The 15,153-nt window shown below is 39.2% G+C and overlaps 1 protein-coding gene across 1 annotated transcript; it reads left to right on the top strand.

Annotated features, from left to right (window-relative positions):
* LOC109833606 (cation/calcium exchanger 4-like) lies at positions 10,489-12,687 on the top strand. The gene is made up of 2 exons (XM_020401348.1): positions 10,489-10,744; positions 11,129-12,687. Exons 1-2 carry the CDS (start codon positions 10,705-10,707, stop codon positions 12,586-12,588), a joined length of 1,500 nt encoding a protein of 499 aa, XP_020256937.1. The 5' UTR covers positions 10,489-10,704; the 3' UTR covers positions 12,589-12,687.

Raw genomic sequence — 15,153 nt, 5'->3', positions numbered from 1 at the left:
CCGGGTTTTGGCTGTGGATCGGGTCTGGGCCCCAAAGGTTCGTGGCCCAGCCCAGTGGCTATACGCATTTATATATAGAATAGCGTGTGAATCAAGAATATAAAATTCGTATTATGATTGCTAGTTACTGCTGGAAAATTGGCGAGAACAAAAGCACGTGTTGGCCTCTAATACTCACGAATTTATTGTTAAAATATGTGCATGTGTATCAAGCTACCAGATTTTTAGTTTTTTCTATTATTGATCGAGAGGTTTGGAATCTACGTGTACTTTCGGATATAAATCATGCTGTAAATTTGTCGATGCAAAAGGATCAAACTAACTCAGACATTACGTTCACCTTCTAATTTTTATACGAATTTAGATCCTATTCATTATAATTAAAAAAAATAAAGAGACCATTATTTTTAATCACAACACTGATTATATAGCGGGTGGGTGATCGTGAATTTAATACTCACTGATTCCTTATAAATTGCATTCATTCTTAATTTGTATTCAAAAAAAATCATAATCACTTATTAAAGAATCAACGATTGTGATTACGTAGTTTTTCCTCAACTATCTTTAGTAGTAGGAGGTTAATTGTTAGTTGTGAAATTTTGGGAGTCGATCAATAAAGAAAATAAAAGCATAATGCTAACTCCTTCAACTTCACGTGTCAATTGAAATAAAGCATCAAAGAAATTCATTTACCAACGATTGAAGCTGTGGACTGCCCTCTTATTATTAGCCAAAACGGCCCTTCTATTTCTTCATATAATTTTCAATGTCACACGGGCATTGGTTGTCTGGGCGGAGCTAGGTGTGTAAGTTTGGGGGGCTAGGCCCTCCCAAACTTGATTTTGTAATTTGAATATATGTATGGTAATTATAATCGACAACTTAAATATTTATACATATAGATTGGGTAGCCTTCTTGCAAATTAGCTTAAATTGCACTTGAACACCCTATCATTTCCCCTACTTTGCACTTAGATACACTTTGCACTTAGCTACCCCTCTTTGTTTTTCTATATATATATGTATATATTTATACACGCACGTACGCACGCACACGTATGTATGTACCTAAAATACATCTTTGTAAATGCTTCACCATATTTTCAATCCCTCGTGGTCACATTCTTCTCCACTGCATCATATTCTTTCACATAGAGATATCCTAATTCCATACCATGAGGGTGTGGAAAGAATGGGTAAGGTCGAGGGAATGGCTACAAATATCAAATCTTTTTTTTTTTTGCCAGTAAGAAATGTTAAATCTAGAGACACCGTACATGTTACTAATAAAACATTTCTCCATGGTATTCCATCAAACACATGGAATGCAGTTTTTCGCACCTTAAATTGTAAGTGACCGTATCAAGGAGCACCAAATTAAAGTAGAAGGTGGAACAAAATAGAAAATTTAAAATAGAGATGAGAAGGACAGCAAAGGAAATGGAGAATGAAAAAAAATTCAAGAAGAGAGAGGGAGGTTGTCGAGAGAGTTGAAGTTGAAAAGGAGCTGAGGATGTTAGGGGAGGAGGAGGGTACATGGAGAGGGTGAGGAAGGCCCATAAAAACAAGAAGAGGAAGAGGAAATGGTGAGAGGATAGAGAGGGGTGCAGGGTGGAGATGAGAGAGGGATGAGGAGAAGGAAGAGGTGATCGGGAATGGGTGTCGACGGAGGTTGGAGAAGACCAAGAAGAGGAGAGAGGAAGATCCAATTAGAGAAAATTAGGCTTATTTTTAACAGACAAGAAGAAGAGAAAGAAAAGAAGAAAAGAGAAAGAAGAAATGCACTTTGGGATTTTTATTATTTCTATAGAGATAAACTTTACATATATCTTGTTTTAGATAATATCGGTTTAAGGGTAACCACAAATAGTTATTAGGGTTTATAGTTGTAGATAGAAATACTTGGGTTTAAAATATAAAGGCTAAATTGACTTACATGTCCTAAAGATTCACTAACATTGGAGATTCACTAACATTGCACTTAAATGACCTATATTTTAAAATCAAGCAAAAAAATACCCCAAAAGTATTCAAGTGTTGAAGATAAATGCACCATAGTTACAAAAAACTTAGATGGCGTTAACTTTTCTCTACGAATGCAAGTATCACATAACATAAGGTATTACACATATTTAGAAACTTGAAGATATTTAAGTGGGGCTATTTACAAACTGAGGGTATTTATATGTAACATTGGGTAAACAAGAGGGCATTAACATGCAATATTTTAAAATTATGAGGAATTTATCTACAAAACATATATACTTTGAGGCATTTAAATGCATGATTTTAAAATAGAGGTTACTTAAGTGCAAGGTTAGTAAAACTACAGGGCATTTAAGTGCAATTTTGGGGTTACACTTTTGGGTTTTAAGACAAAAAGCCCCCATTTTCCCCTATGATATTGGTGAATATAAACTGTGTGTTATCAGACATCAACAAAAACCCTAACCAATAGCTCAGAAAATACTTCTTTTCTATGCTCCAAATATCCCCAATTCGATGTTCAATTCTCTCTTCCAATCATTCCATATATATAGAAATCTTAAAACCAAAAACATACTAGAAATTCTAAAACCAAAAGCAAAACAGATTAGGAGTCTTAATAACATGTTACCAAAACAGATTTGGAATCCTGTTACCAAAACATATTAGGAATCTCCATAACTTGTTACCAAAACAAATTAGGAAACATATTAGGAACCAGCTATCCAACAATTCTCCACCTCGGTGAAGTTTTCCCAAAACTGAGCTGACACTAATACCAACCAAACATCTCACTTGTTGCGTCCAGTACGAATTAGAACAAATCCATGATAACGGACTCAATCCACAACAAGTTGAGAACCAAAACGAGAATGCGGACAAACTCCAAATATTGATATCAACTCACCAAACCGGCTGTATCATAAATGACTGCCTACGTATCCTCTTGCCCAAGGAATCAAGCATTCACGTAGTTCACCAAATAGCCTCCAGAGATCCTCAATCCAATAGAAGAGTTCTCAACTCTTCGCCAACATCATCAACAAATATGCGGCTGATAGAACTCCTAATAGCCCTAAAGTGTAACAAACCAAACACCTCCACCTGAGGTGAATCAATGATCATATCCAAATCTAAACTATGTCCACCAGCTGCATTCGAATCAACTTACTCATCATCTGCATCCAAATCCAAATGATCCCAAACTGTGTCACCTCAGCTGAAATCCCAAACGATGCAGTATGATCTGGAGTATGTAGAGTAATCTCCACCCAATGTGGAGTGACATCACCCTCTACCCACTGCGATATCCCAATGATCTGATCAATACTCTCCGCCTGCCGAGAGTCAAATGTGGCATACCTGCTCAGAACAAAATCAGAGTCTCCTAACTGATAACCAAATGAGCCTCTGAATCCCAAATGTGCAATCCGACCAAGTCTCACATCCTCGATGTAACCAAATGCTAAGAAACCAAACATCCGACGCAACCCAAAATCTGAAATAACTCCACCAGATCCTAAATCTCCAAACATAGCAGTCGGCAACCTATGACTAAGATAACCCAAACATGTCGAAGTCCAAACACCAAAACCAATGCTCGACATCAAACGTCGATCCTCTTCCAGTAAGGAACGATCCATCAAAACTATCCTCTCGTCTCGTCACCCCAATGTCTCCTCTCTAAAGAAGTGTCTCAAACTACCGTGATCTCGGCACAAATGTGAGAAAAAAACCCCTACAAAAAATAAAACAACGGGTTACCTTTCTGCCAATACACTTCCTTCATCTGTTGTTAACTTTTAGGACTTCAAACCAACGGGACTTGGTTGTAACCCACTAATGTCTAGAACAATCCCCAACTATAAAAATCCAATATCGATTACCTTCCAATGATGCCTCCTTGGAAGGCCCCCAAATGTCTGAATGAACACTACCTAAAAGACCTCTCGATCGATGGATAGAAGTGTCAAACTCCACCTCGGTCTTCTTATTCATACCAATATGCTCAAAGGACTTTAATCTGCAGGTCAAAGCACACCTCAACAAACCATGTACGATATAACCAATCAAATATCCCAGCCTCAACAAATGCCATAGTCTAGCCAAATCCAAAAAAATCATCAGTTCTCTACCAATCATTGTGCTCTCAATCAAATAGTACAAATTCTTCCCCCTGACGTCTTTTATCACAATCATGAACCCAAATATGACCTTCAAACATACATCCTCTAAGGTCACCATATAGCCTGCTGCCTCCAAAACTCTAAGTGCAAAGATGTTCTTCTTCAACTGAGGAATGAACCTCACTTCATCCAACTCCCGAATCACTCTGTCACACATCCTAATACGAACAGTATCGATACCACCAATATGATATTCATAATCATTACCCATGAGCATGACATTCTATCTTTCTAACTTCTAAAAACTGGAGAACCAATCCCTCCTAGGACAAATATGGTAAGAAGCACCTGAATCCAACATCCACACCGTAGAATCGGCAACACGAACTGACGGTAGTGCTAATAAATAGCCTGAATAATCTGAATCTGAATTGTCATCACTAGCCTTGACAACATTCACATCTGAAGCTTGAATAGCTTTTTCTTTATTCTTCTCTGCTCGATCTTTCAACTTTGGGCATTCAGACTTCCAATATCCATCTTCTTTGCAAAAGGCACACTGATTCCTACGAACTCCAGGATGTGCCCCTCTAGACTGTGACCTCCTATTTTGATTTGGAAAACTCTTTACTCTTACGACCAATGTCCTCGCTACCGGCTCAACTGAACTCTCCTTATCCTTCTTTTGAAGCTGATAATTCACAAGTACAACGGTGACCTCACTATACGAAAGAGATGCCTTCCCATTAATAAGAGTAAGAACGAAGGTCTCATATTCATCGTCGGGCAAGGAACTCAATAATAACAATGTCTTGTCCTCATCTTTAATCATCACATTTACATTCGTCAAATCCTCAAGAAGCTTCGTGTAGTGGTTCATGTGATCACCAATGGAGGTTCATTTTTTCAATTGGAAGCGATAAAGCCTCCTCTTTAAATACAAACGGTTTTCTACACTCTTTGTCAAATACTTTCCCTCTAGGATCTCCCAAATCTTCTTAGCCAAAGTCTCATTGATCACATCATATTTTAAATCTTAAGTTAAACAAGATCTAATCACACCACACGCCGTTCGATTCATCTTCTTCCAAACCTTCTCCTCAATGTCGTCCGGTTTTTCGTCCAACTCCAAAGTATTCTCCAAATTTTGTGCGTTGAGCACATCCAAGACTTCACATATCCAAAGACCAAAATTGTTTGTGCTATTAAACTTCTCCACATCTATTTTCATAGAGTGAATATTCAAACTTTGGAAGGTCTTCACGCCGGAAGTACCCTCCACAACTCATTCTTTCTCGATTATCTTTCTCAAAGCACCAACAAATCAAAGCGGAACAAACAAAGAATAGATCCAAAATTAAAAAAGATAGAGTCTTCACCAAAAAGATACCATATTTATCACCAAACGAAGCCCTAGACGAGCCTCCAAAACGATCTACTCCTCCAAATAGTCCAAACATAGCCCGAGCTCTGATACCACTTTTTGTGCATGGCGGAAGCCAAAACTAAACCGATGTGCTTCGAGGAACCAAACCAAACGCCGAGAGAAGACCAAACAAACCAAAGTAATGCCACAAACACAAACAACCAATTTTAACGTGATTCGGCAAGTTGCCTACATCCACGGGGCAAGAAGGGGATGGAGTTTTCACTAATAGAGAAGAAGAATACAAACTGAGATTACAAATCACTCAAACTCACTAATTAATCTCACAAACAAATCTCTAATTCTCCAAATAAAACTCTAACCAACAACTCAGAAAATATCTCTTTTCTGTGCTCCAAATATCCCCAATTTGCTGTTCAATTCTCTCTTCAAATCGTTCCATATATAGAAATCCTAAAACTAAAAACATACTAGGAATTCTAAAACAAGAAAATAAGACAGATTAGGAATCCTAATAACCTGTTACCAAAATAGATTTGGAATCTTGTTATCAAAACAGATTAGGAATCTCAATAACTTGTTATCAAAACAAATTAAGAAACATATTAGGAACCTGCTATCCAACAATACCTCCAAAACTGTTCTCCAAAAACATCTCTTAAGATCGCCTAATAGATGACTAACTTTCTCTTCAAGAAAGTTGCGCAAAAGTCCACCCTACCATGCAAAAAATGGGTTTTAACTCCCCATAAAGATAAAACAAATTAATACCAAAGACCTTTCAACCTTTTCTTCCTTGGACATTCTCTTCATGATCTTCATCTGAAGCGCACAAGCAACCCTTATCGAAAGAGTAACTTCATATAACTGCAATACACACGCACACATAACAATCACCAAATGTAGCACAAAATAGTCAACTTTCAAAATGAGATAAACCTGTAGCACAATACCTTCTCATAGATTTCTGTTGGAAATTATGGTTAAATCTGGAATAAAACAAAGGAATTTAGATATGTTGTTATTTTAAATTTTTTTAGTTAACTGTTGTGCGTTTGTGAAACCCTGTGCTTGAAGTAATATTTAGCCTACTCCGGTGCAAGGATCCTACGGCCAAATTACTTCCAGGAATAGCAGTACAGTACTCTGATGTGCACCAACCCAGTAATGTCAAGATCTCCTCGATCTATAAGACCTTTCGGTCAAAGCAAATGTCTCCTCGATCTCAGAACCTTTTAGTTCAAAACCTTTCGGTTTAAGGACAAGTTTCTGCGGGCACAGTTTTTACAGTAGTAGCATAACAACAGCAACAACAACGTCAATCTGACGTTCGTTTTCCAAGCTCGAGTGTGTATACCGACGTTCGTATTCCACGCTTCCGAGAGCCAGTTCATGAGCTGCCCAAGGGCGCTATTTATAGGTCTCTAAGGTCAGCTCAAGAGTCACTCGCAATTAATATGACTGTTATAATTCTCAATGTCAATTAAGATTGTAACATCAATGCATTAAATTGCTCTTAAATACTATTATACCTGCTGCATGCAGTAACTCCTGAATACAAGGCAATCAATGAACGCGTTGCTAAAAAACGTGAGGGTCACGACTCAGCAAATCAGACGAACCTCGTTGGACAAACGAACCTCGTCGTACAGGCAAACCTCGTATGACAGACGAACCTCGTATGACAGGTGAATCTCGTATGACAGACGAACTTCGTCGAACGAGCGGACATCGTATGACAGCCGAACCTCGTATGACAGTCGAACCTCGTCGAACGATCGAACATCATCAAACAGGTAAACCTCGTATGACAGACAAACCTCGTTAAACAGGCGAACCTCGTATGACGATCAAAACTCGTCTAATCTTATGAATCAGTCGAACCTCGTCTGACTTCGAGAACGCTAGGATCACACCCTCGTGCGAATACGTAGCTCGTCCGCATGCTACGAAGCAACCTTCGTAGCAGCCAACGTGGCGCCAAACAGCACCACCTCGCCCCGATGCCTCCGTACGAAGTGCAAAGTGCGCCTAACAAAGCGTTACTTAGCGCCTCAGCCCGATTAAGCTCCGATCTCCGGCCCATTGGCCCACTACCCACTACCCAGTACCCACTAGAACTTATGAGGGATTGACCCACTAGAACTTATGAGGGATTAATTCACGGCTTGCCGTTGGAAAGTCTCGAACAATGGACTTTTTGAAACATCAAAACATAAACTTTTCACTAGGCTACTAAGCATTTATGAAAAATAATTGTAGTTAATATATAGGAAACTCATTTTGGAAAGCGGTTTTGACCAAAAAAATCCAACAATCCCCCCCCCCCCCCCCCCCCTAGTTTCGTGTTATGGTGCCATCGTTCTTGGCTTATTTTCACGTTGTGATCTTACTCTGCCTAGCTAGGATTCCACATAGGGTTTTTATTGAAGTCCTTTATGAAATCATTAACAATCCCCATCGCCCATGGAAGCAATTACTAGTCCGCTCCACAGACTATCCTCCAACGAGATTCTTTCCTGAATCGGGACTGCAACAGTCTCCAAACTAAGTAGCAGATGACTTTTGAGATAAAAGAAATTTTAAACCAAAGAGTTGAGCTGAGATTATTACCAGATGGCAATCTCGCAAAACTTTAGCAATGTCTGTCTGATTCAAGGTTGTCTGTAGATTTTTCTGAAGAGTAGTGTAGCATCGTCAATCATTGTTAAAACCTGTTTTTCCTTTTTCCTTTTTTTTGCCCCTTTTTCAGTGTGGGTAACAAAGACCGACCCATGCGTATGAAATCATGTCCCTATCACTTTGTTAAACGGATCGAGCACCTTGAGTACTATTTGTATTTGCATTGAATCTCTGTAATTAAACATTGTGAAATGTAAACCATTACTTTAAAAAAAGAATGTCATTTCAGACAAAATTAAACTCATAATCACATTTAAAACATAAACACATGGAAAGTTGGGTAAAATGAATATTTTATTTATTTTTCTATTTACACAACAAGTTAACTTATTTTGGAAAATGTGACAGGTGCAAATGGAAAGGAGGCAATTACGGACACAGTGAGAAGATCGAGTATATCAGGCAATGATGGCGGGCGGGAGCTTAAGGGGCCGTTTGGATTGGGTATTTTGAAGGGGAAATGAGGGAAAAGCTACCAATTTGTTAGCTCTCCCCCAAAATCACCTCTATAAGGAAAGCTGCCAAAAAGTTGCCAAATTAACAGCTTTCCCTTTCCTTTCCCCTTCAAAATACCCCATCAAAAGTAGGACTGGGCGTATTCGGTTCGGTTCGGTTTTAAGCCCAATCCGCATCCAATCCGAATTTTTCGGATTCTCAAAGTATTCGGTTCGGTTCGGTTTTAAGCCCAATCCGCATCCAATCCGAATTTTTCGGATTCTCAAAACTCTTATCCAGATCCAGATTTTTTTTTAAGCCCAATCCGCATCCAATCCGAATTTTTCGGATTCTCAAAACTCTTATCCAGATCCAGATTTTTTTTCCCTCCATCCGAATATTCGGCCGAACCGAAATTCGGTTCGGTTCGGTTCGGTTTCGGTTTTGAACGAAATTAACTTCATTTCATAAAAATCTGGGCAAGTTTTAGTTATATTCATCAAATCAAAACTAAAATCAGTAAAATGAGCACAAACCATATCAACAAGTACATATCATACCACAATAATAAACTCATTAAAGAGTTACTTAGTTACAAACCATGCAAATAATCCAGAAATAATTAAATGAACACCTACTTAAGTTCTTAAGTTCAGTACATTGAAATTAAAATAAACATTAAACAAGCAACAGCCCTTTATAGGACCCGAATCCATCACCTCTTATATACATCTTTGTTTTCCCTCTTTCTTTAAGCAAACAAAGTTAACAAACAGCCCTTTATAGGAAGAAAAAAAACCTAGAAAATGCAAACTTTGCGGGAGCAAAATCCAAATAAACCAAGCAATGAGTTTTTATATATATAAACCAAAGAAATCGTATCTGGAAAATGCAAACTTTGATCAGGTGAAGGTCAGTAGAGTAAACGGTTGAAATTAATGAACTTCAGAGACAAACGGAACCACGTGTGAAGGCTCAATTATTCTGCATTGAGCGCATTTTTCCCCTCTTTTCTTCCTTGTTTCGTTCTTGCCAATTACGGTGGTTGACGCATTTGCCAATTAAACAATCACAAAGTTTTAAATGCCTCAAAATCTGAAGAGATGTGTATTCATACAAAAATTAGGTTTTCGTTTGGTGGACGAAGAAACTAACCCTGAGATCGAAGACGGCGCCGAGGAGGCAAAGGCGAAGAAGAATTAGGAGGAGGAGACGCTCTCACTGTGACAGATCCCCCTGGGGTGTAACTCCGCGAACAACAAGAATCGCGATCCGAAGAAGACGCCGCTCGTAACGAAAGGAGGAGCGGTATTGTGAGAGCCTGAGAGGCGAGAGGGGAGAGGCGGCGTTGTGAGAGGCGAGAGGGGAGAGGCGGCGTTGTGAGAGGCGAGAGGCGGCTTGAGAGGCGAGAGGGGAGAGGCGGCTGTGTTGTGGGAGTCGAGTCTCTCAGTCTGAGGTAGGGTTAGGGTTAGCCGGTTAGGGATTTTAAGTATTTATAGTAGAAATCGGGTCGGTTTTTTTTGGGCGGTTTAGGGGTCCAAACCGGATCCGGACCGGTTTAATTCGGTTCGGGCGGTTTAGAGACTTCTTCTCATCCATTTAATTCGGTTCGGTTAACCGATCCGCTTTCTCGGGCGGTTTTTTCGGTTCAACCAGTTTTTTTCGGTTTTTATCCACCCCTAATCAAAAGGGCCCTAATTAAGGCTGTTTTGGAGCTGGCTCCATCTCTCTTCTACCTGGGCCTGTATTTTACCATAATGACCAGGTCAGAGTCTGAACCGTAGCCGGTTTCCATCCGAACCGGCCGGTCCGCATCACGTCGACCGCTTGTCGGACACGTGATTAACGCGGGAGAAAATCCCCGTACGCTCCCCGGTGGGGTTCTCAACTTCCTCGAGGCCTCTCTCTCTTCCATCATCTCCTCTCCAAAATTCAAGCCTTTGTTTTCCTTTCTCCTCTCCTCTGTCGAAACCCTAGATTGCCCCTCATATCCCCCGATCTCGTCTCCTCAATTTTCCCAATTTCACCCGACGTGACGCGATCCCTAATTCGAAACCCTAGCTCCAATCGAAGCCGCAGGAATCAATGAAATTAGGCTCCATGGATCCGTCATCAATCTTCCATCGTAAGTTCCATCGGATCCTTAATTGTTCATGTTCTTTAATTCTGCTCTTGTTCCTCTACCGTACTACATCCGTAATAAACCCTAATTCTCCAACCCTAATCCATCGCCGACGAATCTCCGAGCTCCCAATTGGAAATTCGACGCATCCATCAATCGATGACGATCACATGCTCGAAAACCCTAGGCCTTTTTGCGGCGGAATCGCCAAGCACGAGGGTTTTCAGAGCGAATGCGACTTCCTTGAAGCTCATGCCCACTGTAGCTCTGATGGATTCGTCGACTACATTGCCTTCTTCTACTGTACATGCTCAAAAGTTCGTATTTTGGGGTATTCTGTTCTCTCTCTGTGGCTGATTGCCCTATTTTATCTCTTGGGCAATACAGCAGCTGATTACTTCTGCCCTAGTTTGTCAAAGCTTTCAACTTTAATGAAATTGCCACCGACGATTGCTGGAATTACGCTTTTGCCACTTGGGAATGGAGCGCCTGATGTTTTTGGCAGCATTGCCGCTTTCTTAGGGACTGGCAATGGCGAGGTTGGGCTTAATAGTGTGTTGGGTGGAGCTCTGTTTGTTACTTCTGTTGTTGTCGGGCTTATATCGTTATCTGTTGCCGAGAAGAATTTTCAAATTGATCGGAAATGCTTTATCAGAGACGTTTGCTTCTTCTTGTTTACTTTGATGGCATTGTCTTTGATTTTGATATTTGGAAAGATTGGAGTTTGGGGGGCAATTGTTTTTGTTTCTATCTATATGATTTATGCCTTTGTTGTGGCCGCAAATGAGGTGTTGAGGAAGCATGCAAAGAGATTAAAATTGGATATTGTGACCCCGATGCTTCCAGTTAGAGGAAGCATTTTCTCTCATGGAAGTGAAGAGGATGAATCGGTCTATAGTCCGCTGCTTGATGAATTTGTCAGTGATGCCCCGAAGCTTGATACCTCATTGCCTCAGTGGATGTGGGCTTCAAAAATGGCTATTTATTCTAACTGTGGAGAAACGTCGAGGCCTTTGTGGGGTTGGAAAGAGGAAGAAGAGCAAGATGATGATAGGAATTTCTCTTGCGTCAAACTATTTTCATTGTTGGAGATGCCACTGACGCTCCCGAGGAAGTTAACAATCCCCATTGTTGAGGAAGAGAGGTGGTCAAAAGGGTATGCTGTTGCTAGTGCTTCTTTATCACCTATACTCTTGGCATTTCTTTGGAAGTCAGGAGAAGATGAGGGTTCAAAAGCTAGTATTGCTTCCTTTGTTGTTGGTGGTGTTTTCAGCATCATTCTTGGAGTTCTTGCTTTCTCTTTCACGGCATCTGATCGCCCGCCTCGAAGGTTCTTTTTCCCTTGGGTTTTGGGAGGATTTCTGATGAGCATAACGTGGTTTTATATCATTGCAAATGAGCTAGTTTCACTTTTGGTGGCTTTCGGTATAATTTTTGGGATCAACCCTGCTATTCTTGGATTAACAGTGATGGCATGGGGTAATTCAATGGGAGATCTGATGTCAAATGTGGCTTTGGCAGTGAAGGGCGGAGATGGCGTTCAGATTGCCATGTCAGGATGCTATGCGGGGCCTATGTTCAACACACTTGCTGGTTTGGGTGTTTCTATGCTACTTGGTGCTATATCAGCTAACCCATCACAGTATATGCTTCCACAAGATAGTTCACTGATATATACTATGGGTTTTTTAATGGCTGGCCTTGTGTGGTCCCTTTTTGTTTTACCCCAGAATGATATGCGTCCTAATAAGTTGCTAGGGTTTGGGCTTATAGCGCTATACATTGTGTTCCTCTCTGTAAGGATAAGCGGTGCAATGGGTGTTGTATCATTGGCTGGGTTACGTTAACCGTGTATATATATTTATTGAAAGGATATGCACTTGTCAAAGAATAACATATTTACTGGTTGCTTTTTACTTTCGGCGAATACACTATGTATTCATGGAGTGCGCATGCTTCTGTGACCAATTTGTGTTATTTGAGCTCTACATTGTGATAGTGTACAAAATTACTCCCATTCGCAGTTCTTGCGATGCACTTTTGGTTATTGCCGCAGTGGATGCTGCTTGGGTACACACTTCAGAATTATCATAATTCTCTCTAAGATGTGTCACGTGATGGTTATGGTTCGCCCTTCATCTTATTTTTTTGTCAGTTAATATATACATCTGTAGATTAAAGCGATGCTGCTTTTTCTGCGTAGACTCCACACCTATCTCTCTTAGTTTCCATTCCCATTCTCTTGCGATGCACTTTTAGCTATTGCTGCAGTGGATGTTGATTGGACTACAGGCTTCAGAATTATCGTAATTCTCTCTAAGACGTCACGTGATGGTTATGGTATGTCCCTTCATCTTATTTTTTGTCTTCTAAGATATACATCCTTGTAGATTAAAGGATTGCTGCTTTTTCTGCCTAGACTCCGTACCTATCTCTCTTTAGATCTCTCTTTAGTTTTGATGGTTCTCACCAAGGGGAAAAAAAGGGTTTTCAGTTTTTTTTTCTTCATCTAATTTCATCATGTTACACATCCAATTCTTTTATCTATAGATTCATATTCTAGCTGAGAACACAATTTCTCTTTATCCAGACCAGGCAAGTCAAAAGTGTTGTTTCATTAACTTCTCTGACACCAATACACTTGAAGTCAAATTATCCTGATGAACCATTTGCTGCTGTTCTAGCTCTTGTATGAACAATGTTTCAATTATATTCTAGTTTCATTTTCCTCAACTGTTGACCAATGGATTAAGCGCATTACTCGTCAAAAGGCATAATACTATAACAGGCCTGACTATAAAATATAGGCAATGATTATGCACTCTGTTTTCAAATGGTTTTGTGTGAGAATTTCAAGATATCCAGATATTTATGGCAATGTCCAGTTAACCTTGCCTTTAATGTTACATTAAACGTTGGGCGCTTCTAGACGTCGGACTTGGCGCCCAGCGCTTAGTCGCCTAGGCGGGCGCCTAGGCGGTTTCCGGGCGTTTTTTTATTTTTTATTTTTTTAATTGTGATACTTGAAGATAAATATATATATACTCAATCAAAGATACATAAATACTAAAATACCAATACTATTAACTAAATTGCTTGGTTTATTAATTACAATAGCTCTTTGTATGTTTATACTTCTCAACTCAAATTATAAGTTCATCTCAACAGTGAAAAACTCTTTCTCAACTCAAATTACTGTTAACTTATAAGTTAATGTTAAGTTTAAGTTAACAATAAACTTAAACTTAAGTTTACTGTTAACTGAAATATTGTTAACTTAAGTTTAATGTTTACTTAAACTTAAGTTTACCATCAACAAAAAACTTAATATTAGAAATATTGTTAACTTAAGTTTAATGTTTACTTAAACTTAAGTTTACCATCAACAAAAAACTTAATATTAACTTAAACTTAAACTTAAACTTAACAACAAAAAACTTAATATTAACTTAAACTTAAACTTAAACTTAAGTTTACTGTTAGCTTAAACTTAAGTCTAACTTAAACTTAAACTTAAACTTAAGTTTACTATTAACTTACAATTCTTAAGTTTAAGTTACTGTTGTTAACTAACTTAAATAGATATTTAAGAAGTACTATTTACCTTGTTAGTAGTTACAGAGATCGGGGGAGCTCGGCAATGTTACAGAAGGCGCTAGGCAGAGTAGGCGTTTGAGCAAGCGCCTAGCGCCTAGACCCTTGGGCGTACGTCTAGGCAGCGCCTAGACGTTTGACTATTTTTAAATTATTTAATTATAATAATTAATAAAAATATGTATTAAATTCATATAAATTTTTAAAAAAAGATAGCAATCTTAGTTCCACAATAAATCATGCATACTTAAATACTAAATAGCCAAGATAATAATTAACAAGGCTAGAGCCTAAGATATTTTCTTTTTTTATTTTTAATTACAATAATTGATAGTGAATGTCAACGTTATAGAAAGCTTAGATGCCGGACTGGTGTCTAGGCGGATTTCTTTCTTCATTTAGGTAGCGGTTGATGAGGTTTTGCTGAAGGTCGGAGGAGGTAGTGAATGTGTTCATATTTGGAGGTTGGAGTTTAGAGGACGTGTAGGCTACAACACATAAAATTACAACCAAGACCTACAGGGTGCAATCCACGTAAGCAGACAATGCTCCCCTAAACTCTCGTAAAATCTAGGTGGGCAGCCTAAATACCGTTTAGCTTAGGCGCTAGGCGCTAGTTAGGCGGTGTAGGTACCGCCTAGGCCTAGGCGTACGCCTAAGCGGACTAGGCGGAGGTTTTTTAAAATAGTGCTTACCTTTACTAAGATATTCAAGAACAAATATTCTTTGCTGTAATTCCATCTTGCTGTTGTGTGCTTGCAGGTGCAAGGTATGTGTTTTATGGACAGTATAACCATCAAATAGTTACTATATGATTC

This window comes from Asparagus officinalis, chromosome 3, assembly GCF_001876935.1.
Source record: "Asparagus officinalis chromosome 3, Aspof.V1, whole genome shotgun sequence".
In the NCBI taxonomy this organism is placed as follows: Eukaryota; Viridiplantae; Streptophyta; class Magnoliopsida; order Asparagales; family Asparagaceae; genus Asparagus; species Asparagus officinalis.
The sequence above is the reverse complement of the archived record's forward strand: the minus strand, read 5'-3'. Positions and strand labels throughout refer to the sequence as shown.

Coding starts and splice junctions, on each gene's coding strand:
- LOC109833606 (XM_020401348.1), top strand. CDS start 10,705: ATGAAATTAGGCTCCATGGATCCGTCATCAATCTTCCATC. Junction 10,745..11,128: donor TCCGTCATCAATCTTCCATC/GTAAGTTCCATC, acceptor TGGGCAATACAG/CAGCTGATTACTTCTGCCCT.